General features: G+C 36.5%; 3 protein-coding genes across 5 annotated transcripts; 1 reads left to right on the forward strand and 2 right to left on the reverse strand.

The window, feature by feature from the left end:
- Positions 1–314: 314 nt before the first annotated feature.
- Positions 315–5,673, reverse strand: LOC142520500 (oxysterol-binding protein-related protein 1D-like). The gene is made up of 8 exons (XM_075623493.1): positions 4,744–5,673; positions 3,828–4,184; positions 3,471–3,558; positions 2,878–3,341; positions 2,227–2,382; positions 1,702–2,010; positions 981–1,325; positions 315–817 (listed from the first exon to the last, which is right to left on the reverse strand). The coding sequence occupies exons 1-8, from the start codon at positions 5,275–5,277 to the stop codon at positions 644–646; spliced, it is 2,427 nt and encodes an 808-aa protein (XP_075479608.1). The 5' UTR covers positions 5,278–5,673; the 3' UTR covers positions 315–643.
- A 4,472-nt stretch (positions 5,674–10,145) lies between these two features.
- Positions 10,146–10,877, forward strand: LOC142520655 (photosystem II reaction center proteins PsbY, chloroplastic-like). Its single transcript, XM_075623733.1, has one exon. The coding sequence runs from the start codon at positions 10,209–10,211 to the stop codon at positions 10,782–10,784; it is 576 nt and encodes a 191-aa protein (XP_075479848.1). The 5' UTR covers positions 10,146–10,208; the 3' UTR covers positions 10,785–10,877.
- LOC142520654 (E3 ubiquitin-protein ligase AIRP2-like) lies at positions 10,290–15,434 on the reverse strand. 3 transcript variants are annotated; one of them, XM_075623730.1, is made up of 7 exons: positions 14,731–15,432; positions 12,824–12,986; positions 12,613–12,679; positions 12,290–12,524; positions 11,465–12,207; positions 11,034–11,378; positions 10,290–10,963 (listed from the first exon to the last, which is right to left on the reverse strand). In XM_075623730.1, the coding sequence occupies exons 1-5, from the start codon at positions 14,817–14,819 to the stop codon at positions 11,997–11,999; spliced, it is 765 nt and encodes a 254-aa protein (XP_075479845.1). In that variant the 5' UTR covers positions 14,820–15,432; the 3' UTR covers positions 10,290–10,963; positions 11,034–11,378; positions 11,465–11,996. The 3 variants fall into 3 exon arrangements, with proteins under 3 accessions (XP_075479845.1, XP_075479846.1, XP_075479844.1); XM_075623731.1 differs by having other exon boundaries at positions 11,034–12,207; positions 12,824–12,978; positions 14,731–15,434; XM_075623729.1 differs by having other exon boundaries at positions 11,034–12,207.
- Positions 15,435–16,729: the final 1,295 nt, after the last annotated feature.

Below are 16,729 nucleotides of genomic sequence, written 5' to 3' on the forward strand. Positions count from 1 at the left end.
AAAACCATCAAACTTTGATTAAACAATTATTTCTTGCACTTTATATGATTTTAACTGTTTTTATTTTTTAAACTTTTAAACTTGAATAATTCTAATGTACACACAAGTATATATATACACATGAAAAAAATTGTGTATGCGGGCTGAGTGGTTGATAAAAGGATTGGTGATTGCTCAACTCATACACCAAATACCAAATTATTAATCATACTACATGAATCACCAACTGTTATTTTTCACTCATTATTCATCCACATCCATGATTATCAGATACTATGCACCAAATACTGCTACATATATTATGACTCCCAGGATAAATTCTCACTTTAAAACCATCAATTCTGGCTCATTAATTTGAACCAAGCTTTTTTTTATTATATGGATTCATTGATTTCACTAGGGAAGAAAATTGTACAAGGTGATACATGCCTTTAGTACTAACCCATCCGTTGTGCCATAGATGAAATTAAATTACAGGACACGCTTAAAAATTCTGACAGGCGCCTGTGATCTTGAATGAGCTTTTCAAAATTTCTGATCTTGACATATTTCCTTTTCTTTTTAACCTTTTTTACGCTTCCGGATGAGATCGGTTTTTCTTGGAAACCTTCGAACAATTCAAATGACAATGGGAACCAATAGTTCACTCTTCTGTTACACAAACAGGGAGATCACAGGGCTGCCGGAATATATCAGGGATGCTACCCCAATTACGGGCTTCCCTTGCTTCCCAGTATCCACCCACATAGCGATAACAACCATCTTCGTCCCTTGCGAACCATTTTGGTTGCCAGCCTCTCTCTTGCATCTTCCTCGCCTACATGAAAAAATCATGACAATTTAATTTTAACTTGAGATAAAGTGAATGGGTTGGAACTGGGATCTCCAAAATGTCACAAAGTCAATGGAGTGTATATTGATGTGAACTAAAGATGGAAGCAAGTTAAGGAGGGTGGTCTATCTTGGTATCTAGCATGTACCTGTCTCTGCAGTTGTTCAAGTCTAAGCTTCTCTGCGTTTGCAAGCTCATATTCCCCATTCTCTAAATGTCTTTGGTCGGGTCGCAACCTCGAGTCTGTAAGCGGCAGCAGCTCCCTTAAACCATTTGTCAACTCATTCAAAGATATGGCAAATGGTGTGAGATTATATCTTGTCTTGGTCATAGACTTATCCCTTTCCCATAGCAACACTGTTTCAGTCATTGGATCGAAATCCTTTGGCTTGGTACTTGGATCTCCCATAACATAATACATTGCCTCATCCCACTTACCCAGCAACACAGCAACCTTCTCTCCGGTCCTATTGTCTTGCACAAAACCATGAACCTGCTCAATAAATTTGTTTACAAATCACTGTATCATCAACCATAAAACGACAGATTCCAAGACAGTGGAGAAAAATTATCCAAACATAAGTTCTCAATAATATGGGGTAAATTCAATGCAGTGTATACATCTGCGAAGTGTGCAGTCATGGGATGACACAGCTTTTCTACTACTGATTTGATGTGCAGGTGCTAGGTTAGTACAGTTTAGGATAGAGTAAAAAAAATAAAAAGAAAGAGTCATTCCCATTTTAAGAGTGTTTTTCATTGCTTTTACATTTTGATGTGAAAGGGGATATTAAAATGGAATGCAAAGTCCAACAGATTGGCCAGAACATTAGCTTCATTTCTTTATGCTTGACACTAGAAATATTTACCTGATGTGGATTTCGGTCTATGATAGACTGCTCCTTGAATTTAAGCTTGCAAGAATAATTTCCACTGCCTTTGATGCGCATGGTGCCATAGTGGTCACAGTAGATTTTACCAATTATGATGTTGTAAATAGAAGTAGTGACTTTGCTCCACTGAAATGTCTCACCGTCTTCAAACTGCAGCGTCAATGTCCCCACGGGATCAAGCTGGATGGAACGACCCCAGAACTTTCCTTTAAGATTAGAATCTCCCCAAAACTTCCAACCTCTGCCTTCACAGTGACAAGCCACAATCATTGGATGATGACTCACCTGAAACACAGTACACATGCAATTGACAAAACTTTCTTAAACCTAGATTGGTGTAATCTGTTGTGTCAATGGACATTTAGAGAACGGCTCTTCCCTCCATTCAACATTTATAGTTGATTGTGACAACCAAAACAGGCATAAAAACCCAACAATGAAAGTGTTAAATAACAGAACAATCACTAATTAGGGGAAGTTTTTGTCGGAAGCAGGAGCAACCTTTTCAGAGAAGAATTTTAAACCCTTATCAGGATAGTCAGCCTCATAGGTTTCGCCAAGGAGAGGATTGAAAGGTTTGCATTGCCTGCCTTCAGTTGAGGCATAGCCCGACACTGCAAAAGCTGCTACATTTAAAATTCTCATCAAATCATTTCCCTGCAGAAGGAAAAATTTTCAGTCGTACATAAAGTTGACAAACCAATAGCAGTATGAAATAAATATTGGATTTCAAAACTAACACACTTTCAGGCCATATCTTAAAATACATTGCTTAGTATTTCTTAAACTGTTAAAAACATATTCAGTATTAATGTGATATTTGTTATTACCTGTAACCTACTCACTGAACCAAGTCTATTTGTTCAGGCAACTCACTTAGTAAAGAATAGGCAGGATTTCACGTTGATGGCATGGTAACAATTTACGGTCACAAACCACAAGTACCAGAAAGAGTAACAATTTTCTATGACAATTTCAGATGCAAAAGGCTATAATATGGACAGAGGAGTTGAATTTCATTCGGCAGAAAATTCTTCAGAAATCAAAATATTATACCAAAATCAACAAATCAAAGTATATGCAGCTAACAGGAGTAAATAATCATGTAAGGAAATTCCTTCACCAAAAACACAAGCACAGATCGAACCTAACCTGTTTTCCCCATTCCAGTGCTTGGTCAACTAGATACGAATGTTCCAAATCTTCAAAGCATTTTTGCAATGAGGATAGAGGCTCATTGAAGTAAACAGGAAGGCAAACACCTGACAAATCTTTGCCGATGTTATCCTTAATTATTGACCATAACCCAACTGGCTTCTCTTTCTCCTTCGGTTCTGGTAAATTATCCCTTCTCCTGACGTATGGAAATTCAATTTCCTTTGTTCCCATTCCAATTTCTCCTAAACGACCAGAAAAGTAAAAGTCTGTTTCACAAGGATAAACTGAATTCTCTCTACTTCGATATGAAGCACTTCTTAGAGACTCTGCAGACAAAAAATCATTTGTGTCAAAAAAGATTCCTTCGTCTTCATCTGTTTCAACATCTCCTCCATATCTACTTCCAATATCTGCATCTGAGTCACTTCCGCTACCCTCTGACAAAACTGAATAGAAATCTGCAACAGTCAAACGCAACAATAATTAGCTGATAGTACTGTCCACAAAAACAAATTTGGCGTGACAAATCATGTCGCAGTCATTGCAACACAACCAAACAATCTTGTTAGAATGAAAACTCAACTGACCGCTAAACCTTCTATTCCCTTGTCCACTGCAAGAATCCCGTCCCTTCGTCTCATCAACAACAGTTGTTTCCAATTCAATTTTCTCTGTCTGCAGAACAAAATAAGAGATACCAATGTCCTTAAATGGTCTAAGAATGGGACAGTATCATTTTCAAGAGACATGTGCATCAATTTGTAACAACCAAAAAATAAATAGGCATTTGAGCTCTACAGGAAATCGATTGGTAATAAAATTCCAAATCCATAATATGTCCCATTAGAGTAATATCAAGTGAATTTCAATAACCATTCTAGATGAAAAGAGGAAAAATAATTTCCTAGAAAAATGAATCCAGAATCTCAGGATAAAGTATACACCTCCAGTCGCCTCAACGTATCCAGCAGCAATATATGTTTGAGTTGAAGGGTTCTTAACCGATTCTGAATCTCAGAAAGCTCACCCAGCATTATAGACTCACAATCTTTAACTACTGTCTCACTGATGCCATCCTGTATTAACCGTGCTCGCAGCTTCTCTGTTGAAACAATGAATTCTTCCGAACTTGCTAGGTCGCTACTTGTCAATAGTCTAGGGAATTTATCTTTAGCAACCAGAAGTGCTTCAATCCATGAGGCTCTGTCTTCTTTTGATTCACATCGCAGATGAAGAGTTCTTGTCCCTGAGAATATGGAAAGCCTTTTGTCATCTGACTTGCTGGCCCGAACTGAAGAAACCTGCTCAAGATGATGGCTAGTGTAAATTTATGGAATCATCAAGCTAAAATATGAACTTATAAAGTTGACAACAGATTCAAATTAAGTTTTCTCAACTTCAAACGCATTCTTTTATCTTCGACCTCATACACCAGTCACTAACAGGTAAGAACCACATAATCCTAACAGTAAGAGACCAGACATAAAAACTTCAATTGCCCGCACAGTAGAAACAGAGACTATATAGTATCTCTGAGTTTTAGCGTTAACCCAATAATTGCAGCCGCAGTGCAACACCGAAATTCCTCGTGCCTACTTCTAGACCATAACTTCTGTGGGGAGAAAATCTCTTGTAAAATTACATCCCCACAGATCGGTACTTCAAATTTTTAAATGCAGTGTTAACAAGTAAGTTCACACTTTTCCACAGTACATCAACTAGTTCATTGCGTCATTACCTTCTATACACCATTTCATCATAATCATAAAAATACAAATGCACCACAAATCACAAATCAAAACCTCATGTCATCAATAAACAATAAAAAAACTAAAAAACAAACAAAAGAAATCAACTGACCTTCAAGTGTACTTCCCCGAATGGCTTCCACTGCTTCCCTGACCCAAACCCATTTCCGAAATTACCATTACAACTCCCACTACCAAGATTACACTTCCTAATGTACCTAAAACTCTCCGCCCCAATCACTTTTACACCATTCTCTCTTCCATTACCAACCACGATTTTATCCGGCCCATGAACTTTGTAATACGACAGAACACCATCTTCCAACACAAACCACCTAGCCCTCCACCCTTTCCCATAATTCACCCACTTATACAAAACCCCGACACAGCTCTTCGTTTCAACATTCTCATCGCATCTTTCCTTCGCCAAAGCAACTGCTCCGCCACCTCCAACCGCAGCCAGAACATCATTCCCGATCGAAAAACTCCGCCTCGAGCTGTATCTCACCTGATTGATACCCGCATTGTTGCTACTATCATAAACAACAATATCATCGAAGACCAACTCCTGACTTAGGGTTTGAGGTCTCAATCCAGCTCGATCCTTCTCAACTGACACGGGAGCAATGCAGCAAAGCGGATTCATGCTTATCACCAATCAAAAGTGAGAAAACCAGCTCATAATTGACAATGCGACATACGCACCGATCCGCAAACCTCCAGCGAGTCAGTTCCAGAAAATGTGTGCTCCGCAAACGAATTTTCTCACCCGATCGTAGATCGATCGAGCAACGATTCCGAAGCTTCGGAGCAAATATTGCATAAGATTCCGGGCGAAACAATTGCAAGAGCAGATAACAATGAGAATGCCGTACTACCATACATGTGCGAGCATATACAACTATAGATACAGGACGGTGTATGTATAGCTGCAGTCGAATTCGGGGATCGATTCAGTAGCAAAATTCAGTGACGTGGACTGTGTTGGAGGGGTGGGGGCGTAGGTTAAGCGGAGGGTGCGTTGTTTTGTGGGGTTTAAAAGCATGGCTCATGGCTCTTGTTAGGCATAATGATTGCGGAGACAGCTAACGTGCGCAGTGTGGGATGCGATCGCAAAGGTAGTGATTGGAATTATGCTAGGTGGTAGGGGTGAAACGGTAATTATGGAAATGGTCAGAAAAAATGACAGAAATGGGTTTGCAGCCTCGACAGGGATCTTTTTCGTGAAAGTGACTTCTGACCAAGGAGTAGGGGTAGTTTGGGGAATATGTAGTTGTGATTTTTGATAAATTTGGGCTCAATTATTATTGGTGGATTATTATAGAGAATTATTTTTATTTTTTTATTTGTTGGGTAATATTATAGAGAATTATTGGATTGGCCTTGCATGTTAAAAATATAGAGACATGCTTCCATACATCATGCTAATTTCAAAGCTTTTTTTTTAAAAAAAAAATATGTCTCTTGTGAGACGGTTTTACGAATATTTATCTGTGAGATGGGTCAACACTACCGATATTCACAATAAAAAGTAATAATCTTAGCATGAAAAATAATACTTTTCATGGATGACCCAAATAAGAGATATGTCTCACAAAATACGACCCGTGAGACAGTCTCACGCAAGTTTTTGCCTTTTAAAAAATATTATTATTATTTATCTACTCCAGAAAAATTGTGGACTTGGATTCCTTTGTTATATATATTTGTGGTTAAAGAATACATTGCATGGCCACCCAAGAATCAAACACCACCCATTCTCCTATATTAACCCTTCACCCCAAACAGAAAACCAACCCCAAGAAAAATTCATGCAAAAAAATGGCACGACAAGTACTTCTCATTATTGCTATGATCTTTTTCGCCGCCGTGGGGATGACCTCGGCCTCCTCCGATGCAGACGCACCAGCCGCCAACACTGGGGATGCTCCCGACCCATTTGACGAGACTGTGGTGGGTAACAGTGTTGGTGGTGTTGATGCAGCACCCGTTGGAGGGCCAGTTTCAGCTGGTGCCTTCCCTGATGTCCCAACTGCTACCACCCCTGCCCCCTCGCCTGGTAGCGGTGCCGTTACGCTCGAAGCCGCCACCGTTGTCGGTGTCGCGGTCGCAGTTGCTGGCTCATTCTTCTTCTAAATTGATACATAGGGAGGACATCATGGGTTATTATTTATTGTATGTGGTCTTGTTGTGTTCAATGTAATGAAAATTAATTTTTAGTTGAAATATTTTTGAATAAATTTTTGCATATTATAAAATATATGATTGGAATATTGGATATGCATAAGGCTTTAGGAGGCCCAAAATTGCTCTATGATATCGTAAAAAAATAATGAGGAGTATTAATTCATTATAATAGAAAATAAATATTTATCACAAGATTACAAAAAATGAACATGACCACATGCCTCATAGGAAGTTAAATATTTAATAATTTTTCAAATTTATTATTCACTTTTTGTTTAATCCATGGCCTAATCATTTACAAAAATATAGTTTAAAACATAAAATGATGTTTTTTTTTTAAAAAAAATAAGAAAGTCATATTTTTAAGTTGAAATTATATGAAATTATGTATCAAGTTATCATAAAATAATGCATGTTGTCGAGTTTTGAATAAGATAGTGATTTGAGATATTTAACATCAATAGTTTCGAACATGACTACTAGAGTTGCATATCGATAATTCACGTTATCTGACTGGTTAAAGAACAATATGCGTCATTTAAAAATAATCGATATTTTTATTGCGATATATAATTTCACCATTTTGAGTATGGTGGGTTGGGTGCAATAAATTGTCCTTACTGAATGTAACTACCTCATCTATAATAGTATAATTATTATTCGTAATAAATTTAAATTATATATATATATATATTGCTTCTACTAGTGGATATAAATGAGAGGTGTCAATCACCTTAGACACTTGACATTCTCTCTTCAATTAAATTTTCCTATAAATACCGTCATGCCATCAGCAAAATAACAAAATTCGTGTAGAAAAAAATTAGTAAAATGAGAGAAGAAAAAAATGGAGAGAAAATGTCAAGAAATGAGATAAATATTTGAAAATTAGTAATCAATGTTCAAAAATTCTGGAAAAATTAACTAAACTTCCTATCATACCCAAAAACAAGTTGGCGCAGGAGGTGTAGCAAAATGATTCACGGATTACTTCAAAAAAATTAAAAAAAATGAGAATCTACAAATGTATATTTCCAAGAATAACAATTTTTGATTGCATGTTCATGCACTTGAAACTTTTGCTTAATGCTTTAGTCAAGGTTCGTTTATAACATAAAAGTTGTTATTTAGGTTGAGTAGAATCTAGAAATGTCGGAAAAATGGCCGGAAAGTCATCGGAAGCTATTATTTTCTGGTAGCAAAGTTGTTAACCATCCATTTTTAAAATTCAAATTTGGGCAAAATATGTTGTTACTTTCGGAAAATTTGTATACAAAAGTTGTAGATCTTGATGAATGGGGTCTTCCAGTAATATCTCCACCGCGCATGGCATCGACATCATCACCACGCGCCATGGCCGGAATTTTTATGTCCGAAGGTTTCTGCACTTGTTCTATACTAGATTTTCAAATTTTAAAGCTTCTGAACTAGTCTATGAATTTTTTAAAGAAATACAAAATCAAGATCCACAAAGTTTTGTAATGGTTATCTTCAATTTTGATGTTTCTGGATTTCAATCATGTACATTGTTTTTTGAACTTGAGTATAGAATGGAAAATGTTGAACATGATCTCAAGTATGCTCAAGGTTCAGTCAATGGCAAGAAACGGTAGAGCAAGTCTTTTTTTTGGGCCGGAAATACCCATAGTCAAGCAGCCCGAAAATTTACTATCTGGGTAGAATGAGTTTGGAATTAGAAAAAAAATGTCTATACAAAAGTTATAGAATTTTACAAAATACACCTGATGTGAAAATTTCAGAATTTTTGGAATTAATTTCGAAATATTATGATTTTTTTTGTAATTTTAAAGTGTATCAAAACACCAAATTTTATCAAAATCTGAACTTAGACAAATTAATTCTCGAAAAATCTTACTAACATGTAAATTATCATAAAATTGATGAACATAGGAATATTGAAGCAATTGAATTATCAAAGCAAATCAATGTGTAAGATGGAAACGTGAGGTTTATCATTGATTTTATGATATGTTTGGTATTCAGCTTGGAATTTATCGTATGATTTGATAACTACTGCTTGATTCATATATATTGCATCATATCATGTATTTCTTATTTATTTATCATATTGTATTTCATATTGAATTTATTAATTTCTTATTTGTTACCGACCGACTATTACTGAATGAATGATTAAATGATTGAATGAATAAAGCCGGGACAACGGTCGTCGAACCGGATTTCTAGTCCTTTGGACAACGTGGCTTAAGCCCGGAAAGTGAATATAATGAACAACAGGTTCAAATCCAGATATATGGTTCATCTGAATAACGTGACTTGAGTACGGAATAGTGAGTTCACCTTGGCTCGTATTAATTGATGGTACATATTCTACATGAGTATGTGGAGAAAAGGGTTACATCAAATAATGGTGGGAGCCACCTCTTTAGCCTGCATATCCACTCTAGAATCGGGACAGTCATGACGTAATACTTCAATTCTCTTTCATTTTAGAATCTTCTAACATATTGATCAAACTCGGGATATCATCATGATTCATTTTTTATACACATATATACACACACACACACATATATATATACACACACACACACATAGAGGGGAATCAGAGCCACAACCGGAGGAAAAACAAACAATGTGTTAAACTAGTAGATTGTGTTGTAATGCGTTGTAAAATAAAATAAAGTATGATTGTGTAGAAAAACGTTCATTTGACGTCATGCTATGAATAAATAAACTGTAGTAACGCTTCCGCTATTATGTTTTTTTATTTATAGTCGTATTATAAATATGTTATATTATACGTTCAGTATTTGGGGCTCACACTGAATATTACAACCGATATATAATGTTTGAATTGTCGTACGATTTAAAATATTAAGTTGCAATATTACGATCAGTTATAATTTTTAATAAAACGACAATCGCTCGCATCTATAATTAATATCATAGTCAATGTCACATGTTCGATTCTTATTTATTATAAAGAATACAATGATTGAGAGAGTGATTGTTTGGTGAAATAATTGTCCATGCTAGACAGTTATAACTGTCGAAATATGGTGATTGAGCTGTTGTACAATTTAAAATATTTAAATAATACTTTTACCATCTGTTATGACGCATTAGATCTTATAAAATATATTTTAAATCTACAAATATCAAGATATTTTTTTCAGAAGAAAACACAAAACATGAAGATGAGGAATTGTTTGGATTATATAATATGAGGTATATATCCCACGAACACACCCTTTGGATAAGAGTAAATCCAGCTGTCACGCTCTCATTGGTCCCAAAATTTCCTCCTTGGCTTCATCCTCCAACCAAATTCTCCAAGAACAGCAGAATCTTCAGCATTCCACTGTACCAATCTTTGACAAAGGAGAGCAGAAGAATCACTCAACAATGGCGGCAGCTACAATGGCTACAACAATGGCGATGCTCGGCGCTAAATGCCACACCACGAAGTCCTTCAACCCCTTCTGCAAACCCACGAAGCCGGCCGTCTCTCTTCTCTCCCTGCAAAAGCTCCCCAAGCTGCCGGAGAACACTGCAGCACTCACCGGTACCGCTTTAGCCGGAGCCATATTCTCCACCCTCTCCGCCGCGGAGCCCGCCCTCGCTGTCCAGCAGCTGGCGGAGATAGCCGACGGGGACAACCGTGGGTTGGCCCTTCTGATCCCGATTATCCCTGCCATACTCTGGGTTCTCTACAACATCTTGCAGCCGGCGCTCAATCAGATCAACAAGATGACCAGCTCCAAAGGGGTGATCGTTGGGCTCGGGCTAGGAGGTCTCGCCGCCTCCGGGCTCCTCTACCCGGCGGACGCCTCCGCCGCCGGTGAAATGGCTGTGATTGGAGAGGCCGTGTCCGACAGCAGGGGCCAGCTGTTGTTGTTCGTCATCACACCTGCGATTCTTTGGGTTCTGTACAATATCTTCCAACCTGCTCTGAACCAGATCAACAAGATGAGATCTTGAAAGAGTGTATAAAAATACTTTGAACGAGAGTGGATTGCATGTAATTTGAACTCTTTTTCTTTAAACCTATATGACATTTGATATTTTCGAATCTTTCTCTTTGCAGCACAACTTACTTTTTTATAGATCTTGAATGTTTCTGCATGAATTATGATACTTCTGAGATCACCCCACACTTCCTTGATCTCTGCAGATATTTCAATTTGATTGGAAAATAAAATATATATAATGGTTCGATTTAGACATAACGCCGTACCAAGCACTAGAAGGATCGACCTTGCCTCGAGAGAGACGAGGGAAGGTGTAAGGTTGTGGCCAGCACCAGATCTATAGCCATACTAGATCAGCACAAAGGTAAGGGAACTCCCTGGTGATCTGCCACATTGCATGCACATCGCCCATAGCATTTTTTTTCTGCTCCAGACAACAAGAACATAGCTGTATAAAACATTTAACACAAATACAACCGAGCAAATAGCATGAAAGCTCCAACAATCACACTCGTACACCGTTCTCTTTCAACCCAAGGAACTCCGGTAAGGTATGTAACTATTTATACAGGCGTACTGCAGGTTAGTTTAGCAGTCGTAAAGCCTACAATCACCGAAAAACACCTGCATGTGATTCATAAACTGTGGAAAAGCAGCTATCTAAGCATCTAAAGATCAATGGCAACTTACAGGCCAAATAGCAAACACATTGTCAAGATCATTTGCATTCAAAATAGAGGTGCAACTTAGATAGTATTATTGTTTTATTGATAGATACATTAAAGGTATATTCATGAACACCGCATAGACGAAGCTTGGTTATTACAATATGATACGAAGAATTTTAGGAGGACAACGAAGAAGAAAGAATTAGAAGGACGGAGATCTTTTTTACTGTTCTCCCATAACTTTTTTTATTACATTTATCATTCTTATACATCTTACAAGCAAAGAAATTGTCTAAAACAAATATCCACGCATTTCTTCCCACTAAGCCCCCACTATGTACATGATTGGATGAGTGTGGAAACTAATACAAAGCAACTACTGAAATTAAATAACCAAGTCTTCAACTTCCATTGACCAAGTATTCGGTTAAATATATTACATGTATATTTGGCACATTGACACATATCACAATACCAGAGCGAACTTTCTTCACCCGACGATATATATATTACATTAAAGGTCGGCTTCCTATACATCATTCTTCGCATTCACTTCATATCAAGTATTCATAATACTTTAGGAACATAACCTCAGGTAAAACTTTAGGGAGGTTCTTGATATAAAGACAGAAATTCTGCAAGTCTCCTGCAAAAATAGTGGCAGGGTCTGCAATTTCATCCTTGCTAGTTAGGTACCATAAATCTATTGGCTCAAGTCCTTGTAGGTTGTCACGGCAAAAGGGGCAGGATTCTGATCTTGAGATCCTGAAAAGTATGGAGGATTTAGGCAGAGAAGGAGATGACATTTATCAACATCAGGAATATGTTCAGAAATCGTGTGAGTTACCATTTATAGTGGCACTTTGAGCACATTGAATGATAGCAATCAGGCAAGACGATTTCGGCCTGAGAAACTAAACATATTCCACATTCCCCATCTTTCAGAGGATCTGAGCTCGAAGATTCGCCTTCCTTGTCCTGTCTCTTCTTGCTAGTGCTTTCCGAGACAAGATTATCAGCATTAGTGCCATCCAGTTTCGCCATGTCAGAATGTAATTGCTCAAGTGATGGTAATATAATACCTGAAGTTTGTTTTTCAAGAACTTGTAAAATAGCTGCATACTTGAACTAAATATTTTTCTGAAGTAAGCAAACAGATAAACTGACAACCGTAAAAGTCATTAATAGATGCTTTCCTCGCATGTGCTGACATTTTTGGTGTTCCATCTTCGTACACCTACAACGCAAGAGGCGTGCAAATCAAACAGTGTTCTATATAAATGGAAAATGAACGACTCGAAACAAATTTGCTTATGTTTTTATATGCTTTAACCAGCAAGTGACACATATGTTGGATAATAGAAGAACGACGCCGTCATACCTTACAAATAAGGATGTAACTAAGATTCAGATATCTTGGCGAGAAACACAAGCATGAACACTCCATCCATTGGAGTAAATGCAAAAGGAGGGGCGCCATGTCATTGTAGACCAATTTCATCTCCAGACGAGTACCACTCTTAGCTCCCGGAATTGCTGCAGCACTGTGAATAATCATGACATTATTTCTACTTTGACATCATACTATCGAAACAAAAATAAATAGCATTAACATAACAAAACACGGAATGAGCATCAACAAGTTCTGGCAGCTACCATCTAAGACAGTAATCGTCATAATTCACCCAAGTTCAGCACCGACAAAATGAGATTCGATATTAACAGATTTCAATTCAACAGACAAATCAACCGCATTAATTGACATAATTTGTCTTCCATCCATTTCACAAATATGAAGGCTTGCTACTATATTGAAACAAAAATAACGGTGCTGACGTAACAAAACACAGAATGAGCACTAAAAAAATTTGACAGCTAGTGTCTAAGCCAGTAATCGTCATGATTCATCAAAGTACGGCGCCGACAAAACTAGATTCGCCATTTAACATATTAAAATTCGGCTGACAAAGCAACCACATTAATTGCCATAATTCGAGTCCCGTCCATTTCACAAATACGAAGTTGACACGAAATGGAAGAATTCACACTATAATATCGAACAAAAGAAAAATAGCAATGACGTAACAAAACACGGAATGAGCATAAACAATTTTAACTGCTAGCGTCGATGCCAGTAATCGTCATGATTCACAGCTCCGACAAAACTAGATTCGCAATTAACAGATTTAAATTCAGCAGACAAAGCAAACACTTTAATTGCCATAATTCGACTCCCATCCATTTCAAAAATACGAAGTTGACTTGAAAGGAAGATTCGACGTAAAGCATCCGACACTACAACATAGATCCTCACCCAACGACAATCCTAGATATAAGTTAGGTTTATGCGCCCCACCTCCGCACTATTTTGGATAAATGTTATGGCACATAAGGCTTTCTTTCTCATGCATTTCTCAGAATTCCGTACATGTTCCTCGAACTCAAGATCAAGAAGATTCTTGGAATGCCCTTGGCAATTTTAACCCTTTATATTTAGGCTATATCATTTTTCTGCAGCCAATACCAACTAAAAATGAAGGACATTTATCGAGGAGGCCTAAAAGTATAGTCATTCCTCTACATATTGCAGCTATTAGGAATGACAGGTCCAATTACCACTCCACATTATGATCAGGTGTAAATAAAATTGCCGCTCGACAATACTAATGAGAGGAGAAGCAAGGCAGGAGAGGCGGTGAGTACTTATAAAAAAGAATAATTCGTGGGAACCATAGGAAGCTATATACAGCTGCTCGAATATATTATAACAGAATTGGACAAACCTTTATTTCATACAATATCAGTTACCACAAAAGGCAATAACCCTTGTCTCCCTACACCCTCTTTCCTCTAAAGATTTTGCAACACATATCTCTAAGTATGCATCCTGATCAGATGATCAAAGCTCGAAATAAGAGAAAATAGAGCTTTCATCAATAATTTTGCATTCATTTAACTTATCCAATATTAAAGCTGTAAACTTTCACATTCCAACTAGCTGCGCCAATGTGAAATTATAGATCAAGAAATTGGAAAAACAATAAAATCAACTGAGTCAAAATACATGTAAAACTAAATATAAACAACGTTAAAATTCACCTGGGCTCATACCACCTGTTTAAAACAACAATTTCTAAAAGTTTAACCAAAGATTTGGCATAAGTAGAGAACAGAACAAAAATCCCCAAGTTCACTGAAACATATTCAGTACACACGTGCATGCCAAGAAAAGAAGGGTCACCATCAAAACCAAAATAGACAAAATCAGTAGCCGAAATGTAAACTCACAGGGCATTTGCATGTTCGACGTCTGCTTCAATATCGTTCAATGACTCCTTGAACGATTTCCTCGGTTCTTGGCAGCATTTATTCTTCATTTTCTCCTTTTCTTCTCCTTCTACACTCACTCGTTATTCTTCAGCAAGATTCTAGCTCGTTTTCACCCTCCAAATGCCTCAACTTTCTGCACTAGAAAAAAAACCACAAAGACTCGAAAGCACCCTTTTAAAGGCAACCCTCCAAGCTGCGAGAAGCACAAGACTTCGTATTTTTTCGAGAAACGTAATGCCATTAATTCTTCCATACAAGAAAACCAAATGATGAGAAAGGAAAGAGAAACCGATCAAAAATAATTTCTTTTTTGCTTTTTTCTATATCTCTCAACCAAAAATCGTGGCTTTTTCCCCAACAAAATTTGGGTTTTGGTTTTGTGAGGCAGAAAAATTTATTACGGTGGACGAAGAGGTTGAGGGTCCTCGGATTGAAGACGGAGTAGTTTGTTTCTAGTTACAAATTGTAATGCATCACCCGATGTTTTCATCGTCACACACTGTTTGTTTCTTTCTCACCAAAGCCTCAATAAATATGCCCATCGGAGCGGTGCTGATATTTCTTGCGAGGTGGCCGAGTTTTCCGGCTGAAATCCAACCATAGATAGCCTTGCGAGGCTTGAACAAATATGGTAAATCGAGTTCCAAAATTATTATTTAATGAATTCGAGTAATTGTTAGTTCTCCAAACATTTTTCTTACTATTTCTTTGAATTTTTTTCATAAGTATGTATTTAATAACGATTTTATGAAGATTGAAAATGTGTTTTTAGTAATACAAAATTAGTTACTCGAGACTCAAGGAAATTTATATATTTCATGTTTTCTTCTTAATTGACGAGGAAGTCGCGATTGAGTACATGTTAAAAAAATATCTGATTAATCGCTTCACTTACTCAACTCGAATATCATTACTCGAACTCCGGTGTCGAATAACTCGAGCCTGATTTGACATAAATGCAATGTATTATGATAAGAATGAGAAAATTTTGAAAGATGAAATTTTCCGCGTATATTTAATAAACGATATTTTTTAAGTAAATATGGCCAGAATGTTATAAAATTTTAAATACTCAAATATAGAGAAATAATGTGTCTCAAATTACAAATTATGTATCTTAAATTTAAAATATAATAATAATGATAATATTGTCTTAGACATTCAACGTCATGTCTTGTGCTGATTGAAGATTAATTTTTGAGGGTATTTCTTAACTCTTGGGATTTTATTATAGTCCACAAAATAGAGTAATGATTTGGCTACTTATTTGTATGGAAGTTTGACTAATTAGTGGGCATATTAATGCATGAGGGGGCCTCTTATTGAACTCATGGCCAATTAACTATTGACTAAGTCTCTTGTAAGACGGTCTCACGAATTTTTATCTATGAGAAGGTTCAACCCTACCGATATTCGCAATAAAAAATAATACTCTTAGCATAAAAAGTAATACTTTTTTCATTGATGACCCAAATAAGAGATATGTCTCACAAAATACAACCCGTGAGACCGTCTCACACAAATTTTTATTTTAATTATTTAAAGTTACAATATAAAAATATTTAATTTTTAATTGGTGATTGTATATTATATAAATATTTTTTTGTTGGATTTTTTTAAGGTGAAAATTACGTCTTCATTTTTCACTAAATATGGTGTCAATGTAATATTTTTTTGTTCGATGAGTAACTAACTAGTCTTATTATTCTTTATACATAAAAATTTCAATGATAAGAAATTTGAGAAGAAATTAGTCATCAGTAAAGAAAATATCCATGATTTCTAGTTCTTGAGGTATATCTCATAATTTCTGAAATTTAATAGTATGGATTATTATTTTTTAAATTACATGCAACTCAAAAATATTTTTCTTATAAATCATCCGTAATTTTTTCGTCGTGAATAGATTTAATGAGAAATTGAAGATTTGATCACCAAGTATACCGCTCAACTTCTA

The sequence above is a fragment of the Primulina tabacum genome, chromosome 12, assembly GCF_025594145.1.
Source record: "Primulina tabacum isolate GXHZ01 chromosome 12, ASM2559414v2, whole genome shotgun sequence".
In the NCBI taxonomy this organism is placed as follows: domain Eukaryota; kingdom Viridiplantae; phylum Streptophyta; class Magnoliopsida; order Lamiales; family Gesneriaceae; genus Primulina; species Primulina tabacum.

Bases quoted from the DNA above. Each gene is read 5' to 3' on its own strand.
- LOC142520500 (XM_075623493.1), bottom strand. From the start codon at position 5,277: ATGAATCCGCTTTGCTGCATTGCTCCCGTGTCAGTTGAGAAGGATCGA. The intron at 4,185-4,743 runs GTCAGTTGATTT...CATCTTGAGCAG, and splicing joins TCGGGGAAGTACACTTGAAG to GTTTCTTCAGTTCGGGCCAG. The intron at 2,383-2,877 runs GTTAGGTTCGAT...TTCCTTCTGCAG, and splicing joins CACTGGAATGGGGAAAACAG to GGAAATGATTTGATGAGAAT.
- LOC142520655 (XM_075623733.1), top strand. From the start codon at position 10,209: ATGGCGGCAGCTACAATGGCTACAACAATGGCGATGCTCGGCGCTAAA.
- LOC142520654 (XM_075623730.1), bottom strand. From the start codon at position 14,819: ATGAAGAATAAATGCTGCCAAGAACCGAGGAAATCGTTCAAGGAGTCA. The intron at 12,987-14,730 runs GTGAGTTTACAT...GATTATTCACAG, and splicing joins GTCGAACATGCAAATGCCCT to TGCTGCAGCAATTCCGGGAG. The intron at 12,208-12,289 runs GTAACTCACACG...CATACTTTTCAG, and splicing joins TCAAAGTGCCACTATAAATG to GATCTCAAGATCAGAATCCT.